Source organism: Morone saxatilis, unplaced genomic scaffold (assembly GCF_004916995.1).
Source record: "Morone saxatilis isolate NCDOM2014 unplaced genomic scaffold, NCSU_SB_2.0 Contig24, whole genome shotgun sequence".
Classification (NCBI taxonomy): domain Eukaryota; kingdom Metazoa; phylum Chordata; class Actinopteri; family Moronidae; genus Morone; species Morone saxatilis.
The window spans coordinates 19,452,607-19,472,919 of NW_023339807.1; the positions used below are offsets into that span (position 1 = coordinate 19,452,607).

At 40.8% G+C, this 20,313-nt stretch overlaps 1 protein-coding gene across 1 annotated transcript; it reads left to right on the forward strand.

The window, feature by feature from the left end:
* Positions 1-3,679: 3,679 nt before the first annotated feature.
* eva1ba (eva-1 homolog Ba (C. elegans)) lies at positions 3,680-16,837 on the forward strand. Its single transcript, XM_035672950.1, has 4 exons — positions 3,680-3,951; positions 13,638-13,790; positions 15,263-15,357; positions 15,457-16,837. Exons 3-4 carry the CDS (start codon positions 15,291-15,293, stop codon positions 15,882-15,884), a joined length of 495 nt encoding a protein of 164 aa, XP_035528843.1. The 5' UTR covers positions 3,680-3,951; positions 13,638-13,790; positions 15,263-15,290; the 3' UTR covers positions 15,885-16,837.
* The last annotated feature ends 3,476 nt before the right edge of the window (positions 16,838-20,313 follow it).

Genomic DNA, 20,313 nt, shown 5'->3' on the forward strand with positions numbered 1-20,313 from the left:
GCAGTGGTCATTACAGGTGTGACCAGGTCTTTATGAGGTCATTATTTCCTTAAGAGATTTTTCAGCACCACATTTAAAATTGGATTCACATTTAGGGGTGGAAACAGAACGCTCTGAGACCAATACCTGAGCCACTGGAAGTAAGTAAGAAAATATCTTTTTAATAATGGGTGTGAACTGATGCTTTAAGCTTGTTATTAAGGAGGATGTAGGTGTATGGAACACTAAGGATAGAATACAGCATCTACTTGTATGTCTCTATACATGTGCCTACATATGTGCATGTGATTTATTATTTATGCATGCAGAGGGAGTGGAAAATCACAGCAGGACAGAGATCAGACTTATGATCACAAAACAAGCCCTGTGCACAAGAGCTCCCTGCTCTGGGATCCCATCTCTCCCATAAAGAAGCTACTGCTGGCAGATGACTCCAGTGTGCTTTTTTATGGGGGGGCACCGGGGGCCAAAGACAAAGACATGTGTTTTCATGCACTGGAAACAGGGTGTGGAGAGTACCTGAAGGTATATACCTTGACTAGATCCATCTACAGGTTTGCCAGGAAGTTTTAATGAGCAGTTTGTGAATGCCAGTGTTTGACAAGCTTGATGATAACCTACACTAAGAAAATGACAAAGACAATGTTATCCCTCCTCTTTCCTTTGTCTTCACTCATTCTGTCTGTTTCTCCATGTTATTTGTCTATTGACGCAAGCTAAAGCTCTTAGCAACATATGTTTGCTGTTTGATATCTCAGTATGTTTTTGATTTAGGAAAGAACAATCCTAATTCTCATATGGCGCCCTCCTAGGATATTTTATTTCAGTGTTCGGTGTACAGATGAGTCATCCATGGGTGGTGTTTTTTTTTCCTCTGAGGTTTCTGCAAGGAAGACACAGCTTTAATTATTATACTTCCATGTCAATTATCAGATTATTGGCTTTCTTGAAAAATCACAGCTTTCCTCTAAATGGATGGCACTAAGTTTGCACTTCAAAAATGTTGACAGTGTCTCAAGTTCAAACGTTTCCTTTCTTGATTTCTTTACTTTGTGATCTACCCTTACCAACCAAACTCAGCCTTACATCAGAGGTTTCCATGCACTATTCATTTACACAGCCTCCCTACAGAGCAGATCACCAACAAAGGCTCTGTGTGGCAACCTTTGGAAAATGAGTGGGTGAGGCGGCTCTCTCATGAAACGCACTGCAAATATTAATGTAGGTTAAAGACAATAGTTAGCTTTTGTTCCTATGAAACCTGTTTGGAGCATATCACCTCGCTTCACCCCGGCAGCAGCCTCTAAGAACGAGTGCTATCTTGTTCAAACCCCCCCCCACCCTCCTGTCTCCACACACACACACACACCTTCACTGCTTATTTCATCCTTCCCCACCTGCAGAAAGACCCTCCCCGGTCATCAGCCACGTATCCTTCCCTGTTTCCGCCTCTGCAACAGATTATCATGATATACTGTGTATTTACATTGAACACCACACTGGCATGCTCAGGTTTGTCTGACGTGATCCAAGAAAAGTCCTCCTTGAAAGGCATAGGTGCCCTGTAATTAGACTGCTCTCATTTCCCTTTAAGTATAATTTTCACCTCCTCTCTCTCTTGCTTGCATATTCTTCCTTCTTCTTCTTCTTCTTCTTCTTCTTCTTCTTCTTCTTCTTCTCCTTTTCATTCCCCTGTCTCTCTCCATTCCCTTACCGTTAACTTATCCACCCTCTTCAGACCAACCCAGTGCTGGAGTATAAATCAGCCCCAGGGACAGGTGGACATCTGCCAGCCATGAGGAGATCTAGGCAGGAATGTGATCACTGATGCAGCTCAGAGAAACTTTTAAATTCTGGCACTAAAGGGACAAAACCTTTTCCGAAACCCCTTGCTCTAGCCCCTGCACCTCCTCTTCATTGATTGAGCTGACAGGGAAAGATATTGGAGAGGTGCCTTCTGCGTTTCTTTTTGTTTTGTTTGCATCCAGGATTTGTTTCAATGAGGGGATAGGGAAAAGCTGAAATTTGAAAAAGAAGCAGTGGGAGGATATTTGATTTGGAGTGATGGGCCTGAAACCCCAATGGGTGCAATATGCAATGCAATTTCAACTGAAGTGAGTGTATCACAAGTTTTTGTGGCTGCTCATATGCTGGCTGCTCAGGTTAGCAAGTGGGTTACTGAGAGAAATATGTGGGATCCGGACCAAGATGTTCTTTCAAGCCCCAGCAGGGTGTAGCACAATAACAGCTCTGCTCTAATGTTGACCCTTTGAAAGAATAAAATGAGCCCTTGATTTCACTGCTCTCAGCTTTTTCTTCCCTATTTTTCCTATGAAGAGTCAGAGTAACACTAATGAAAAATGTCATTATGCCCTCCCCAGCGCATGGCTTTAATAAAATTTGGTGAAGACGAAGCTTGGTGGCCACGAAGATTTACAGCTGAGCCCACTGGGATGGTACACGGCTCTTAAAGTTGAGTAAACGTTGAGCTGGTTGCAAAATATGACAAGCACAAGTTCAGAGTGTGTGCTGTGAACTCGAATATATGTGACTTATAAAACAACGTTATTGTTGCTCTAGTCGTGCGGTTGATCATTGATGCAATCTACCAGAAGAGTTTTTTTTCATGTAGCTCGCAGCTGTTAGCAATTAGTATGTCAACTCCTTCAGCATGGGAGTTGACATATTATTGTGATTACATGTTTACCATGTTTTGTGTGAGGCTGCTTTCACCAAAGCCATATAGCCTTCTCATTATAGCTGTGCACTGCAGTTCTGGGTGGAACGTGACTCCAGTAATAAGTTGCAAATGCTCATAACATTTCTGAATTGACATTTAAAATATAAAGCAACATAAAACCTAGGAGATTCTTCATCATATTGTAAGCATCATCTTCAACTTCATGCATTCTGAGGAAGTGCTTACGACACTTTCTGTCAGCACATTGCAGTTTATATTGCATTAAACAGTGTATTGTGTATATAATTATGAGTAATATCACCAGGGGGTAAATATGTTTTGGTATTTTAATAGACTTTATTTTTTATTTATTTATTTTTTTTTTTTTTCCCAACAGAAGCAGAATAAATGCACTTCTAAATGTATGCATAATAAAATAGTTTGACATTTGGGGAAATTTGCTCATTTGCCTTCTTTCTATGAGTTGTAAGAGAAGATTTTACATCTGTCTGATAAATATAGGCTAATACAGTTAGCATTGCTATGCTAAGCTAAGCTATCTAGCTTCATATTTAGTATGATGTGAAAGTGGTATTGATCTTTTAACTCTAACTCTCTGCAAGAAAGCCAATAATTTCAAAAAATGACAGGCTATTCACTTAAGATTTACAGAGCAACATCACACAACATCCACAGTATTGTTTCTTTGTTGATGTTGTTTTCCTGTCACACTGGACTGTATGGAAAAACTTGAGCAAATTTCCCTGGAGTTGCTTGCTGCCGGTTTCCTTAACAACAGAGGGCAAGTCCCCCCCCCACACCACATCACACCCCACCACACACACACTAGACCCACACACACACACAACCACTTTCCTCCCTCCCCTCTTCCCCGAGCTTGCCCTTTTTAGGCTGTTCCTCTTTTTTTCCGTCTGAAAAGGGGGATAGTATGACAGCTTTTCCTGCTTCTTGTGGATTGGAGCCGGGAGAGAGAAAACTCTGTTACTCACTCCGTCTCCAACTTTGAGAGGAAGTTACCACCTCTTCCCCAGACTCTGTACACACACACGCTCAGGCAGACAAACACACACGCTCTTCAGGACGTGAACACACCAGCAACAGGGAATGAACTGAAAGCAGTCAGGACTGCTTGTAATGCTGTGTTGTTTTTCAAAATTTGGAGGGAAAGAGGGCAGAAATTTGCAGTTTGCCTGAAGCTTTCTGTGTGGACTGAACAGATTCAGAGGGACATTTCTTGTCATCACAGACTGGTGAGTTTATTTCAGTGTATGTGCATTACCATAGAAACCCCAGTGAACCACATCTCTTCTGTAACTGAACTTTTAGGATGGATCAGGTTTTTCTGCAGTTGAGAGCGTCTGTGGTTTTAATTCTCTGCATCTCATGTGAACTAAAACGTTACTTTGGCAGGCTTGTTTAGAGGTGAGTGGGTTTGGGAAAACTTCCATGGGCTATAAAGTTTGATATCTGGTTTCTCATCACAGCAGCTCTAGTAAGTTTTTATTTAACAGGAAATATGAGTTCCTTGTGTGATTGTTTATATTCTGATAAACTGTGGTTAAATGACAAAGAAGTGAAGGAGTTTTTGATAACAACAGAGTAAACAACTCGATAAAGCTGTTTTTTATGCATGTTGTTTTTATAGTAATAACCTATTATCTTATTACAGTATAGCATTATGTTTTTGGCATAATCAGTCCTGGACTAAGCTAAATATCCACATCCATCCAAGCAGTGACATGTTTTCAGCGTATATTCTGTGAACCACTGCCAAAGAGGAGCTGATGCAGCACTTACAGCTGAGACGGGACAGGAGAGCCTGGGTATGGCTTTCCTGTGCAGCTGCACATTATTGGCTAACCTTGTGGCGATTAATTAGTTGTTACCTTGCTACAATCAAAGCAAACATCCTGTCGCTTTTTGTATTTTTCGTGAGGCCAGAAAGAGCACACGTCATGTAATCAGAGACAACTGAGGTGGGAGATCTCAAAAATGTGCCATGAAAAGTATACACATGGTGCATATGGCTCTATTTCTTTTTCAGCTGTTGCCCTTTTTTACATGAGCTCATGCAGGACAGCAGCTAACCACATGTTTCAGCTTCCAAAGCTCTCTTTCTCTCCACTGGACTGTGGTCCGCACCTCTTATCAGGGAGAAAGCGAGGTGATGGGTGGAGGCTGGATAGGGCTGGGCTGTTCTCAGGGGTCTCCATTAATTTACACTATCTGAGTGGGCTGGCAGCACTTTAGCTGTGCCTCCTCCAGTCAATCAGATAACCTTCCATAGGATGAGTGTGGATGCTTATATTAGTTAAGTAACCCCTTCAAGGCTAGCTGAGAAGAGTTGACTTCTGTATGACCTCTCCGAGCTATTCTATGCCAGCAGACTTTCCTTTTCCCAAAACCCCGCTGACTCCCTTATCAGTTGGCCTGTCTTATCTGAGAATGGTTGTTAACTTACTCTATTTACCCAGAGGTCAGAGGTCAGACTCTGATTTGGACTGTCTAAGCTCCCAGGGTACCAATTTGTGTAAGGGAGATACAGAAAGTTTCAGCCCACACAAAGCTGAGATAAGTCAAAAGAAGCCTAGCATAGACAGCTTTACCCAGTGAAAGGAAATAAATACAACCTCTGGCAAGAAAGGTAATGTTTATCACGATAATGATCAGCAAAAAATATCTCCCTAAAGTGGATATTGTCCTGGTCACATGTAAAGAGCAGCTTCTTTAATTTTCAGTTTCTCATTTAGTGTATGGCTTAAGGAGAGCACTATTATATTAAAACATTAATTATCCTGGATTGTTGTAGACCACAGCAATAACAGCGAAGTAGTTTGCAAGTTCAGCAATTTAAGTCTTAATGTATATACATACAGTATAATGTCTCTCTTATGTCCCAGTATTACTTGGACACGCAGAAAAAAATCTGCATAAAGAGTTCACTGTTGGTTGGTCAGTTTCTGCATTGTAGCATGGTGCAGAAAAGCTAGTCCAACAGGAAATGGTAGACAGAGTAAATGGAAAAGCTTCAACATACATAAATTAAAATGAGTTATGATTTCATGATGCAGCTCTGCTATCATGTTCACTCTCTTTTCCCAAACTCTTCAAGGCTAGCTAAACATGGTATCAGTTTAGTCAGATCATTTGTACTGTAGCAGTGGCTCACTGCACACACACACACACACACACACACACACACACAGCAATCTGTGTTTTGGCAGATAATAATAGTTCAGTTTTACACTAAATCATACTGACCTTAACTGACCTACAACTTTGATTGGGCTCTACTGTTGACCAAAAACAGTCATATCAGGACAAATGAATGTAGGAAAAGTTAAAACTACTGTGATAAAAAAAATTTCATGGTGCACATTTGGCCAATGACATGGAGCCATTATTGTTACCCGGATCAGCTGATCATCAGTTGATCTCTTTGAAGCATCCATAACAGAGTGGTGGCAGCAGTACTACTGCTCTTTATGTCCAACTGATTCTGCTGCTGCTGCTGTTATTTTTCAACCAATGCAAATGTTTTTTTATTTTTATTTAAAGAGCCACTGTTATTTTGTGCCATCTAGTAATGCAGTTGCAGATTACAACCCCCTTGCCTCATATTCAGTACTATGGTTATCAGATGGGAGAGTTTATAGATAGCAGCAAGGTTTTACTCAGAACAGTTGTTCTCTTTGATGATGTCATAAACTTGCTGGCCATATATGAATGGTGACATTATCAATATACATGAAGATATAAATGACAAGAACTTATACTCTGCCTACCACAGCTTTAATCTCACTAACATTAAGCAACCGAGAGGATATTTTAGAGTAATAGAAAAGGCAGTTTGATGAATGACGTGTCTCACAAACTGTGTTTAGCAAAGCTCCCATCAACCACTGATGTCTTCCAGGGCTCAGGGCTTATTGCTCTCTAGTAGGAGCTTCACTGGTCAAGACACTCCCCTGTTTAGGCTCGGGCAGATGTTTGACAAGCTAAGTCCAGTGGGTTTGCCTAAGCTTACACTCATATCTCGGATGCGCACACACATACACACACATACGAAGGGGGACACACAGAAACTAAAACACACACAAAAATTTACTTGAACTTGCACATAAGTGGTGGGCTTTTTGTTTTTTTTGTTTAAATTGTATGTTAATATTTGGTCAGACATGATGCAACAGACAAGAACCTCATGTATAGTTGGTATGTTTGTTGTGTCAAACAATATTAGCAAATGAGAGTTGAGCCAAGATTAGTTAGTCACAGTCTGGAGGCAGTATTAAATAGACAATCAGAAAAAAAAAACATTTCTAGGAAGTCCTAGAGGATCAGAACCAAAAACAGCACTGAGATCTCTTTTTTTCTAGACTGTACTCTTGTTTTGGAACCAAATTGCACCAATGCTCCAACCCAACAAGCTTACAACCGTATAGGATATTTAATTCCTTAGCGACAAAAACCAAATGACAAAGCATTAATTTTACCTCTACATCATCTTCCTATGTGGTAACAAACTTTTCAGTAGACATTGAGGCTCTGAGGGGTGTATTTACTTATCCCTCTTGTAAAAATATGATACCACTGTAATTCAAGGAGCACCATGATAATTATGTTGTTGTAATTACTACTGATTGCTAATAAAGGTAAGTAAGTAAGTAATATCTAAAAACAGGCAACAGCCTTGACTTTTACACTTTTAACTCTAAATGTTCCTCTAAATCTCTTGGAGCTGCACCATGACCGCTGTAGAGTAAATGCTACAGACCCAATCATATAAAGGGCAAACACGTGTTTTGTGTCACAGAGTAATCCATAGGGTCCATAATTGACACAGTATGTGGCGCTGGCGTTCTGTTGGATGGTGGCCCAGATCAATGAAAAGGGTGAGATCATAGCTCTATTTTTGGAGCTCTGAGCTTAGGATGATCTAAAGCCCACCCCGCTTTAGAGAATCATAGAGGAATGTTCATATGAATCAATTTTAAACATACAGGAACATACACAGACAGATGCTATACACACACAAATAAACTATGTCCGCAAACACACACACAGCTGTGGTTCCACTGTGGCCTCCTACTGCCATGAGCACTGCTTGATTTGCTTGATTGGTACCGTGATAACGTCAGTATGAAGATGGTACATAGGATATCTCTTCTTGATTTACATAGTAAAGCTTTGCTTCACATCAGGAACACATCTGGGTGCTATTAACCACTTGCCCTTACCCCCAGCTCAGTCCCATATCTCCATTACCCTCCTATTACCTGCCATAGCCCACAAAAAATGCCACTCACTGGACAAGCAGTGCACTGTGGTTCACTTTTTATGACACAAGGATACACAGGGATTCACTGAGGCAAGGGTTGCAGTTACTCTGAGGCAAGCTGGCGTCACACTGGCAAACTGAGTCATGTTGAATTTATAATCCTGCCCTTGTTGAAAAGTGCAGTGTCAAGTCAAATAATATAATAATAATTGGCCAACAATGCCTGACTGGTTTGATTCTGTGTTTACTCCTGGAAAAGTTTTTTGTCCTCAACAGAAAAGCTGTTGTTCATTGAGTCTATGTCAAAAAAAGTACATGCCCAAAGCCAAATACATCAACACATGAAAAAAACAAAGCTTTCTTTCAGCTCTATATCAAACACTCAGCCATACTTAAGAACTTTGGATAAGATCGAATCGTCTAATGGAACAAAAATGTTTGAATGTTGCACAAACAATACAGGTCTGGATCAAAATCAAAATTTATTTCTAGCTAAGACCCACTCAAGAAGAAAACTTAATAAAAGTCGGGCAAGTTCTAACTTTGCATTTGCATTTGTTTCTGGCGGCACACTGTAGTTCAGACTAGGGTCAAACATGATTTAAAATATGTTTGTCTGTTTTTACCTACAGAAAGTGTTAGATGGGGGGGGGGGTTTCATGTTTAATTTAAGCTACATTCACACTGCAAGCCTTGTTGTTTTTCTCAGATCAGATCCAAACAAATATTACAGTGGCACAGCTGGTATTTCTGACACACCAGGAGAAGTGTTACCTGTGTGTTAATTGTATGTGCAATATTTTATTTTCTGTGGTCTGTTTAACTCTTCAAGTACAAGAGTAAAACAAACTATAAAAGTAATGCCAATACTCTCTGCTCCAGGTCAGTTTGAGGTCAACCTCACCTGGTGCTCCAGGTCCCTGTCTTGATGGCAACCACATGCCTGTCTTGTTTCCAAATGCAACAGTTTTCCTCTCAGTCAGATCCTCTGGCAGGCCTTGACATAGTGGAAGCAGCACTAACAGTTCGCACAGCTTGAAACCCAAGATCTTCATGTCAAGAGCAACTGGGAAGAAATGCACGCTTACTTTCTCCAGAAATGTCCTTTGCAACCTTCTTGGATATGAAGAAAGCTCACTGTGGAGAAATTACCTTCACCCTGTGGACGTTCATGAATGCTTTCACAGACATTGTGAACAAGGATCTCGGTTTGGACAGTGTTTCTGTTTATCGGGTGGAAAGTGATCGCCTGCACCTCTGCTGTTTTGGGGGTAGCTTGAAGTTCCATTATGTTTTAGGACTTGGAGACAGTTTTCTGGCTTGATTACAGGTGTGTGATAAATTGCTCGTAGAGACATCCAGCAGACACTTTTGTGATACAGTTTCAGATTCTTTGGCAGTTTGAAGGGTACTGTTAACCTTTTATCGTCCACTGAAAGAAATTTCCTCATGTGTGAGGGAATAACTGAAACTGAGCTTTGATTAGTATATTTAGCTAAGGGGGACACACAGCGTTTCAGAATGTGCTCCGCAAGCTGAAAATAGTGAATAAATTACCCAGAATGGTTTGTTTGATGCTGTGCATCATTAAGACCAGACTTGATTTTCTTTTCAGTAGCAGCCGCAGAATCAAAGAAGGAACTTTTAAATGAACATAATCAAGAGCAAGAATACTATGTAAGATGCTATAAATTCTAATTTACAACAGCTTCTGTGATCTCCCTCACAAGAGACAGCCTGTGTGTGGACTTTAAAAACAATGAAATGTGATTAAATTTAAATCTGGCAGTTTTCAGTCTCTGAAGCTTTGTCCCAGGCGAACCGCAGAAAGACCGTCCGTTGTGCCAGGAATTGTTGCGGCTGCACAGAAATTCAAGGTATTAAAAATATGTCTTCCCCTCTGCGGTTCGGCGTGTGTCATTACAATGAGTAAATAACACCGACTCACTCCCTTGTGTAATCTGACCGTTTCATCTTCTGTGTATAAATCAAATGTGGCTTGACTCCCTGCATAATTTCCACTGAAGGGGTTATGACTTTGACATGATTTCTTCATTGTGAAAGAGGAGTATTGTGGTTGGATGGCTTATGAAACAAGCATTACTGGTGAAGTATCTAGGGAAAAGTGCTTCTATTCTGTGACAAACTTTTGCTTTGGAGGTCTGCCCCTGTTAGGAGGTAGCTAATAAATCACCCAGTTGACATCTCAGCTCAGTCATTCTGTCTTAACATACTTATCTTAGACAATAGCAGTGATGCTGAAGGAGGGCTTTAACCGGGATGTTGTTCCTGCGGAAAGGGACAAAGGATGGACCAATGTGGTCTCCAAGTGGATGACAACAAAAATATCACACTACATGATAGTTTGGAGTTTTTTTTTTTACTCAGCTCCTCCATCCAAACCAAAGCAAACAATGCTCAGTCAGAAATAATGTTTGACCTCTTCTCAGGCTGCAACACCACACCATGCTGTGTTTATGCTGGCTTCAGTCTGAGCACATTTTCTGCAGTGACTTCACATATAAATAACTCCGCTGATGGACAGATTTTGGGAAGAATTAGCTGAGTTAGTTGCAACCTTTATCATTTGTTACTGGGATTATATTTTGTTTTGGTTTAATATGAGATAAAGACATGAAGACATGTTTCCCACACAGTTGAAGTCATATCAGGATGGGTTAAGTGATTATTTAATAGTCAGCAGCGTGCAAAGGACTCAGGAAGGGGATGCCTGAGTCTTTGACCTCAGGATATGAGGCCAGGAAAGAGCAAATGATAAGCTAGCAGGGATAAAAAATAGGACTAAACATTAACGTCACAGGAGCTCAGACGTGGCACAAAGGCACGTGCTGCCAAAGGTTTGGCTAGATCATTGGAAAATTACATTTTAGCTGTCTTATATGTTTTTTTATGCATTTGACTCTTTTTTGATAATTATATAACTATTATAACTTTAAAAGCTTGTATTAAAAGACAACACAGTTGCATTGAAATACTTGTTGAGGTTTGCAATAACACCATATGGTGTCCTGATTCTTGAGATATTCTCACCTATATGGCAGAACAGTTGGTGTGAAGGCTCCCACAATTCGTCACTCCACAAAAGTTGCAGTTTGGAGTGTGAGAAGTAAAAAGCTTTGTTTGATTGTTTGTTTATTTGATTTATGCCAAAGTGCATGGCCATCCTGGTCCTATCCAAAGTAATGAAATCACTAAATGCAATTGTAATTGCTACTTTGTGTTAAGCTGTCATGGTTATTGTCAATATCTGAATATGTCAAGAGATTATGATTATGTCAGGAGCCATAATTTGAGGACTGCTGTTTTTAGTCATAATATTTACATGGGGGCTTTATAATGCAACTTAAGCCTGAGTAAAACATGATATGACTAAATGAGACATCAAATCACTAATGCATGACTCCTTTGTTATAATTAAGATTTCATTTTCAAGGCTGTAGGGTAGGGCAACATCTGCAATAGAAAAGCAAATTGGGTCACTTGGAGAAAATTACTGAAAGTTGAATCATGGGATAGTACATAGCTGGGGAGGAGGAGGTCTGTTAATAATTTCCTTCTTGGGGTGAAACAAAAACACAACAAAACAACAGGGCAGGATAATTAGTGTTTAGATAGGCTTTAAACAGGTCTCCAGTTGTCATTAACCACCAGTAACAGATGCCTAAGTCCTGATGAAGCTCAGGTTTGCTGCATTCCAGTGTGAGAAGGGGCCAGTTACTGTACTGTAGGTGTCCAGTCATTAGCTTTGACCTTGGCTAGGAGAACGGCTGTAGTCATTCGAGCCGTTCGCTTTATTACCCTTGAGACAAAAACAAAATATCTCATTGAAATCCCATGTTCCTCAGCTCTGCTTGGATAATGATGAATAGATCCCATTAGTAGGGAGGGATTAGTCTCTGTGGGGGGGAGGCGATGAACTTGTTCATAATTGAAAAGAAAGGAAGGAAGCTCGACAGGAAGACAACGCGTAGGTCCATCCCTATGGCGCACTGCAGAAACAAAAGGCCCATCGTCTTGCTCCCGTGGGGACCGAGGGGGCGGCCTGGAAAGCATGTTGCTATAGTGACCGCTCTGTCACTTAGCCCCCGAGCGCTGTCTCAGTCAGGCGCTCTGTAGTGTACATAGGATCTGCCAAGAGTCAGCAAGATCAAAATCTGCCCTGGAAAGCACAGAGGCTTTGCTAAACCAACTGCAGCTGGCAGAGGAGCTTTTTCCTAAACAGGCCTACAAGTTAGAAAACTTCACAGCGCAGCATTTTTAACAGCTCTCGATCCCCCACCTGGCATGTAAAGGGGTTTTATTGAGTAAAAGGAAAGTGATTCTAGGGTTCTTGTTGTAGGATTTTAGAAAGATTGTGTTGCGGTGTGAGTTGCTAGAGACCTAAAGGGACTTTGGTGTAGCAGGAACACTTGAATGTTTTGTTCCCCCTATTCTGTTTTCCTCCTGCTTTAGAGTCAAACTGAAATTTTATTTCTTCTTACTTTTTATGTGAGAGAATATAAACTGTAATGATACATGCAGTTACTGTGCATGTTTTTTTTTCTCCATTTTTCAAAAAAGGACAAAACTGTTTTTGGACATCAAAACAACTTGTAAGCCAGATTTCTGAGGATAAGAGCTGACAGATTTTGTGGTGCACGACAGACTGTAGCACATCATAGCCTTGTATAGCCTGCGAACATTGATACAAGAAGCTTTTTTCCCCTTTCCCAAAAAGTCCATTTAGGGCTGGCTATGTGTCCACATCTGCCCCTTCAACATTTTCCCATTGTGCTGTTAATTTGGCATCCCACTCAGAAAGTGTAAGCTTGTAAGCTTGTAAGCTAGGCTAATTAGCTTCCACTCGGAAAGTTGAAGCCAGACTTTTTTTTTTAATTCATGTTCAACACCTGCTGAATCATCGGCAGCTCCCACACACTCTGTGACTGTGTTTATTACACAATACACGAAAAGAGGGGAGTATAGCTAATGTTAACTGTCTCTCTGTAATAGGTGCAGTTGTGGTGACTGCAAATGACTGGGCTATAGTAGTAGTCCTGTAACCTCAGCACTGCATGCTTTAATATAGAGTTTATAGAGTAACTAATGTACAAAGTCAAAGAGCTCAAATCACAGATGAATCTAGGTAAAGATTAACAACGTTGCCCCCCCAGCTGGTTCACTCCCTTTTGGTACTGAAGTTATGCAACAAACTAGTTCATGCAAACACCGACATTGCACCAATACAATTACAGTAAGTCAGTCGGAACCTAAAATTCAGGAACCTGCTGAACAAAATAAAAGTGTATTATTTTTGGTAATACAGTTTTTACCAAGAAGTTAGACAAATCCGAAACAAATGCGGTATAGCCTATATCTTCTGGTTCTTTGGTAAAATATTTTTTTCAGTAGGACCTTTAAAATATTGTTTGCTTTGCTTTTTCATATTGCAATATACAGCCTGAACATTCCTGTGTTTTTGCAGTCACTGTGCATTTACTGTGTACAGCTCAAGACAGCACAGTTCCTTCCTCTCCTGTATCGTGCAATAGGCCTGTCGTTGTTTGCATTGCAGACACCTCAGTGAGTTTGGATCTAATGTAGCTTGACGTCTGTGTGTGTGTCTGTGTGTGTGTTTGTTTGCTCTTGTCTGTTTAGCCTGAGGACCAAAGATCACAGTCCCTGATCCAGCAGCAAGTGAGAGAGAGAGAGAGAGAGAGAAGTGGAGTGTGATCATTTTGCATCCATTTTCCAACTTCTCATTACACTATGAGCTGGGACTGAGGAAGTGCTCCAAAGTTTAATTTTGTGGTAAGTTTCATACTTTATTTGTGCTCTACTTTCTGTTTACTTCTGCTTTAACAGGATAATTTTTGCTTTGTTTAAAGTTTATTAGTGGGCCACATTACATATGGTTTACACATGTGTTGTTTTATGTTTGCATTTGACTGAAAGCTGCAGCAACAAATAAGCACAAATGCTGCATAAATCATTCTCATTCTCGTGATGAAAATCAGGGTCTGAGGTTATCAGTGGGTACGATTTGAAGGTAAATGCAAACACAAACATGTGGTTTGTGCAATTTGAGGACATCCATATGATCCATGTGTAGGCAAACTGACATATGGTTCAACTCAGAAAGCAGTGCACTCAGGTTAGAGTGGGGCGGCTTCAGAGTTCGTCATCATTTCGCATGAACAGAATGTTTTTTCCACAGCCAGCCACAACACAAAGCACATGTTAAAGGAGAATGGCGCTAACATGACTTGGAAGCATGAAAGGCTCCTCCTTTTATTTTGAACTGGTCTCTCCTCTGTTGCCATCAACACTCTTATGTGTGTTATGGTGCAACACCATGATGTCATTAAGCTAGGGAGGTGGAAATTGTTCACAAAGTGGAAGAAAAAAAGCCAAAGTCAGCAGGAAAGGGCAGCATGTTGGGGGAGGAGGGGAGCTGGGGAAGGTAAATGGAGGAAATGCAGAAAGACACGACCCTGGTTCAATGTTCCGTGGTGGCAAGTCCAATAAATGATTTTTTCAGATGAGAAACAGGCTTGTTTCTCCTGAAGACAAAATCTGCTGAGAGAGGAGGTAGCATGAAGGTAACACAGAGGACTGAATATAGATAATTACTGAAAACAAAAACCAGACTGCAAAGGACAATGAACATGAACTGTTCTTGTAACTCATCTGCGGCTCCAAAGGTTCTACTTCCTTGGGAGTGTTAGGAGTCATGACTGCACGCAGGCCGGTTAAAAACACAATAGAGCTCCTCGGACCAACAGGAAAAAAGGAGGAGGACAGATAATTTAAATGTCAGGGTTACGATGTCCAAACAATACAAATAAGACAACAACGCACTGGCTTTTAGTCTGGGCTTCACAAATTGAGTCCCTTCAGGCAGGAAGGAGTCCTTTGTGACTACTTGGGAAATTGACTCTTGACCTCTTTTATAGAGAGCTGTTAGGGTTCAGAGAGAATGGCAGAGGCAGAGTGCCATGTGCCAAATGCGTTATGATGATCCCAATTGAAGGCAGTACTTTAGGAGGACACAGAGGGGCTTTTGTTTGACTCTTGGAGGCCTCATCCCAACCGTATGAAAAAGTACTGTGGTCAGTGGGTTTGACATTCAGGCACTGAACAGAATGTGTCACTGGAGGAAGGGTGCTCGAGAAGTATTTCAAAGACTTTTAGCACCTGGAAGAGCAATTACATGGTGTCTAGTTGCATTATACACAAACGTCAGATTTAATATGCCGTGTTATACTTTTGTCGTTCTTCAGGCGTGAAGAAAGCTGAGCGAAGATCACCATGGATGTGAAGAAAAAAGAAATGGACCTCCTGAGCAACAGCATAGCTGCATATGCACACATTAAGGGTAAGTCACACCATGGCACTGCCTTAGTGAACTCTATTCAAAATATGAATAACAACATTTTACTCCATCTGATTTTATTCTTTTTGGTCCTTTTCTTAGCAAACCCAGAGAGCTTCGGCCTTTACTTTGTGCTCGGAGTGTGTTTCGGCCTGGTGCTGACGCTCTGCCTCCTGGTCATCCGGATCTCCTGCAAGCCGCGGACCAACATCGCCTCAACCTCCACGCCTGAGAAGAAACACTTAAAGGACATCAGTGAGGAGGACGAGGAGAGTGAAGATGATGAAGATGAAGATGGGGATGATGTAGAGGCACCTATCCCTTTACCCAGCACAGAAATCCCTGTTGGTAATCACACCAGCCAATCAGATGGGACACTGAGTGTGAACGTATTTACTTCAGCTGAGGAGCTGGAACGGGCGCAGCGACTGGAGGAGAGAGAACGTATCATTCGTGAGATCTGGAGAAATGGCCAACCTGATATCCTGGGGTCGGGAACAGGGACTATTGGAAGAGTGCATTACTACTAGGATACACAAGGCTTCAAGGGAGCTCTGTGAAGGACAGACGTAGACCTTTGGGTGGGCAAGATGTCCCTGAAGCCTGTAAGACTCGAGAGCCTGTTTTAGATACAATGCAACATCATGGAAACAGGACAACAGTGATGTGATGCTTATGCCAATACTTGGCTCTGACAGAGCTGAACTGTGATATTGCACTTCCTATGTAGCAATGTTTGTGTTTAACTGACTTTTAACTTTTAAACCAAGAGGTGTCTTAAAGACTGATTAATCCATATGGAAAAGATGCAGTATGAATGTGGGAGCTGATGGACACTTGAAGTAACCTGTCTATTAAAATGTATGGCGCTTAATGATGAAGAAGCACACAACAACTAGGCTAATGTATGTAATAAGTCAAAAGGAGATGTAAGGACAATGTATTTAGGCCTGTACTGTACGTTGCAATGAAGATTATTTGTTTGCAGAAAGGACAATTCTCCTCTGGACTGGTGAGTTTGTGGGGGAAATTTTTCTCCAAGAAGATACTTTCACTGTTAAAGGAAATTACATTGTTTGAACAAGCACATATCAATCAATTTGGGGCTGTCAGATTACACATATAGAGCATGTAAAGACAATTAAAATTGGCATCTTTAATTTATGATCACATTAAATCCATGTCTACAGGGATAATTCCACCAACAGAAATTACAGAATTCAAGTATTAAGCTGAAATAATTGACTGTTGTTTCTCTTCATAATGCCTTTAATGTCAGAGAAAACGTACAACAGTGCTCATTCTCTGCGTACCTTTGGGCCATGGATTTATAATCAAGATAAAGAGAGAGCCTAAATTTGCTATTAAGATTCATGGAAAGGTCACTCTTTGTCTTTTGATATTTCTGTACAATGTCTCTTGTTAAAAGGTTAGAAATACAGTTTTTGTTTTGTTTTTTTAAATAAAATTTGTGGGAACTCCATAACAGTCTCCTTCGACAGTAAAGGTCTGGTAATTTCCTTCCCAAAGGGAAAACCCTGCGTTCAGGTAGTACTCCAGCCGTAACGTAAATCAAGCACACCCTTTGTGTGAAGGCGGTCCATTTAAACTGTCAGCACCTGATTCGTTAATATTGGCTTCATGGGAAACACATTATGGCTATTTGTCAGCACAAGAACAGTCAATTTTCACATTTTCTTCCAGCACTTCTATTTGGCTTTGGTTCAGAGAAATGTTTCAGCTGGATGATGGTGCTGCTAATCACAACATTTCCATAAGAGAGCCATCTCCATTTGCTAAATTGTAATACTCCCTGATTAGGAGGTTGTGTTCTAGGACATTGGACACACAGGAACCAAGTACCGGGGCCCACACAAAAGAAGTTATCACATTAGATCAGTATATTCCCTTTTTTGTTGTCTTGTTGGTGCCTTGGTCAAGGAAAATGTTGTTGTCACTTGTTTTCAACTGTTGCTTCTGTTGTAGTTTTTATTGACAAAACATACTTACCAGGAAAGTCAGTGTGTTACTATAAGGACGGTTTTATGTATAAAAACCATCTACTTTTCAATCCCTCGCTCCCCGCGGTTGGGTTACTTCATCTCCATTAACAGACCATTCTGGCCATTTCAATTGTTTGACAACTTGCTTCACGCTCAGCACCACGGCTAAGTATGCTAATTCTGACATGATGTTTGTGAATAGCTGTGTTATGTTGATGTTTTGTTGTGCTGGCAATGTGAGGAAATGGTTTCATTACTGGATTTTTGATAGGTCTGCTAATCACAAACATTTCATAAGAGAAGCCATCTCCATTTGCTAAATTGTATACTCCCTGATTGGAGGTCTTGTTAAGGAATGGCACACAGAACCAGTACCGGCCCAACAAAGAAGGTTCTCACTAGATAGTATATTCCCTTTTGAATTGTCTGTGGTTGCCTCTGCAAAGGAAATGTTGTTTGCTCACTTGTTCAACTGTTGCTTCTGTTGTGTTTTATTGACAAACATATTACCAGAAAGTCCAGTCGTGTTACTATAAGGACGGTTTTATGTATTAAAAACCCATTATTTTCATCCCTCGTCCCCCGCCGTTGGTCTCAACTTCTCTCCATACAGACCACTTCCTGCCTTCACTTGTTGAGAACTGCTTCCCGCTCAGCACCAGGCTAAGTACTGCTAATTCTGACATGTGTTTTGTGAATTAGCTGTGTTATGTTGATGTTTGTGTGTGCTTGGCAATGTTTTTTAGCTCTGCATAGGAATGGTGAGTTGTTCTATCCACCACATTGATCCTGACTGTATTTCAACAACTGAGGGGTTGCCATGACATTTGGTATAAACATTCCTACAAATACATTTTAAAGATTGTTAGTCATGTTAGTGCTATTATCTAATTCTCAACATCTACTTCCTGGCTCACAGAGGATGCATCCTTATGACTCTAGATCTCCTGACTGGTCCTCTAGTGTCAGAAGCAATTTAACATTTTTGGTTTTAAGTACTTATTAGATCGTAATAATATGTTAGATTGGCACAGAATTTTGTACATTCATGGTTGCCAGACTTATCCTAGTAACTTTGGTGATCCTCTGACTGGCAGCCATGCAGGCAAAATTGTCAATACTTTGATTTACAACCAAATACCTACAAAACTAATTGTCCTATCAGCCTCAGCTGTAATTTGAGTTTAGTGATAAATAGCAAATGTTAGCATGCAAGGATGCTGTATATGCTGGCTGCTTGTTTCTGCTCTTATATTGATACTGTATATGCTGGCTGTTGTTTCTGCTCTTATATTGATACTGTATATGCTGGCTGTTGTTTCTGCTCTTATATTGATACTGTATATGCTGGCTGTTGTTTCTGCTCTTATATTTGATACTGTATATGCTGGCTGTTGTTTCTGCTCTTATATTGATTATGCTGTGTTGCTTTTCTGCTCTTATATTGATACTGTTATATGCTGGCTGTTGTTTCTGCTCTTATATTGATACTGTAGTATGCTGGCTGCTTGTTTCTGTCTTATATTTGATAAACGGTATGCTGGCTGTTGTTTTCTGCTCTTATAATTGCATACTTATATGCTGGCTGCTGTTTCTCCTCTTACGCTGCTGAAATTAGTTGGTTCTTAATTTCTATTCTCATGCTAGCTGCCATTTTCTGCTTGTATGCTGTTAATAATATGTGTGAAGTATTTGCATTGGTAGCAATTGTGAATATAATTAAGTTACCAGTAATTAATAATGATTTTTTCCCCCTGTTGTTGAGTTCAATTTCCCTCCTGACTGTTTGGCATTCTCTGATGCTTTTGATGTGGGCTTTAATAATTTTGTGGCATATTTCCTTCTACGTTGTTGACATTGTTTGTGGGGGGCTTGTGGTTTGTACACTGGCATCTGGCATGTAAACATGACTCATCCTGTACACAGCCTATTTATATAATTATTGCACTGTTAATACCGTAATATTGGCTTCATGGGAAACACATTATGGCTTTTGTCACGCACAAGACAGTCATTTTCACATTTTCTTCAGACACTTCATATTTGGCTTGGTTAGAGAAATGTTTCAGCTGGATGATGGTGCTGCTAATCACAAACATTTCATAAGAGGAGCCATCTCCATTTGCTAAATTGTATACTCCCTGATTGGAGGTTTGTTTAGGAATGGCCACACAGGAACCAGTACCGGCCCACACAAAGAAGGTTCTCACTAGATAGTATATTCCCTTTTGTTGTCTGTGGTGCCTTGCAAGGAAAATGGCCTACACATAGCACATAATAGCTGGTGTCAGGCTCTGTATAATGTGGTTTTTGGGGGGAGTGTATTAACGTCACTTACAAAACTCTGGTGTTATGACTGGTGTGTGCTCGCAGGGAGGGACGAGGTCAGAGCTTTGATGGCCAATATCAACTCAGTATTCACGTAACAAATGTGTTCCACGTGAGTCGGTGGACTGAAATATTGTTGTGCTGCCAATAACGACTTAAAGAATCCTGACGGATTGCCTACAGTGGGCAAATGTTTGTACTGGACATTATCACAAGTCAAACTTTAGTGGTTTGGTGATTCACAAGTTATGTATGAGGTATGAATTCTTGGCATGTCAATAAAGCCATATGAAAGGGAAAATATACTAAATAATCATCTGTGTATGGCCTGTGTCCACATTCTTTCTGTTGGCCAATCTGGAGTCAGAAACTTAAGTCGGTGCTGTGAGGCTGATGCAATGTTGCTTGGAGGAAGGTTGTTGGTTGGACATAGAGGCAGACCAAGAACTTCCTCCGTGGAGTCGTCCTCGAAGTGCAAACTTTGGAGGAGCAGACAGGCTTCAGGTTTGCTTCGGGGCCCCACTCTGTTTTTAGATGGAGCCCACACTGAAGACCTCTCTGTTGAGGTCTTGGAAAAGCCTCTCATGTGGTCACAGGCTTTCAGAAATCAGTGGCGTTGATGGTGTGG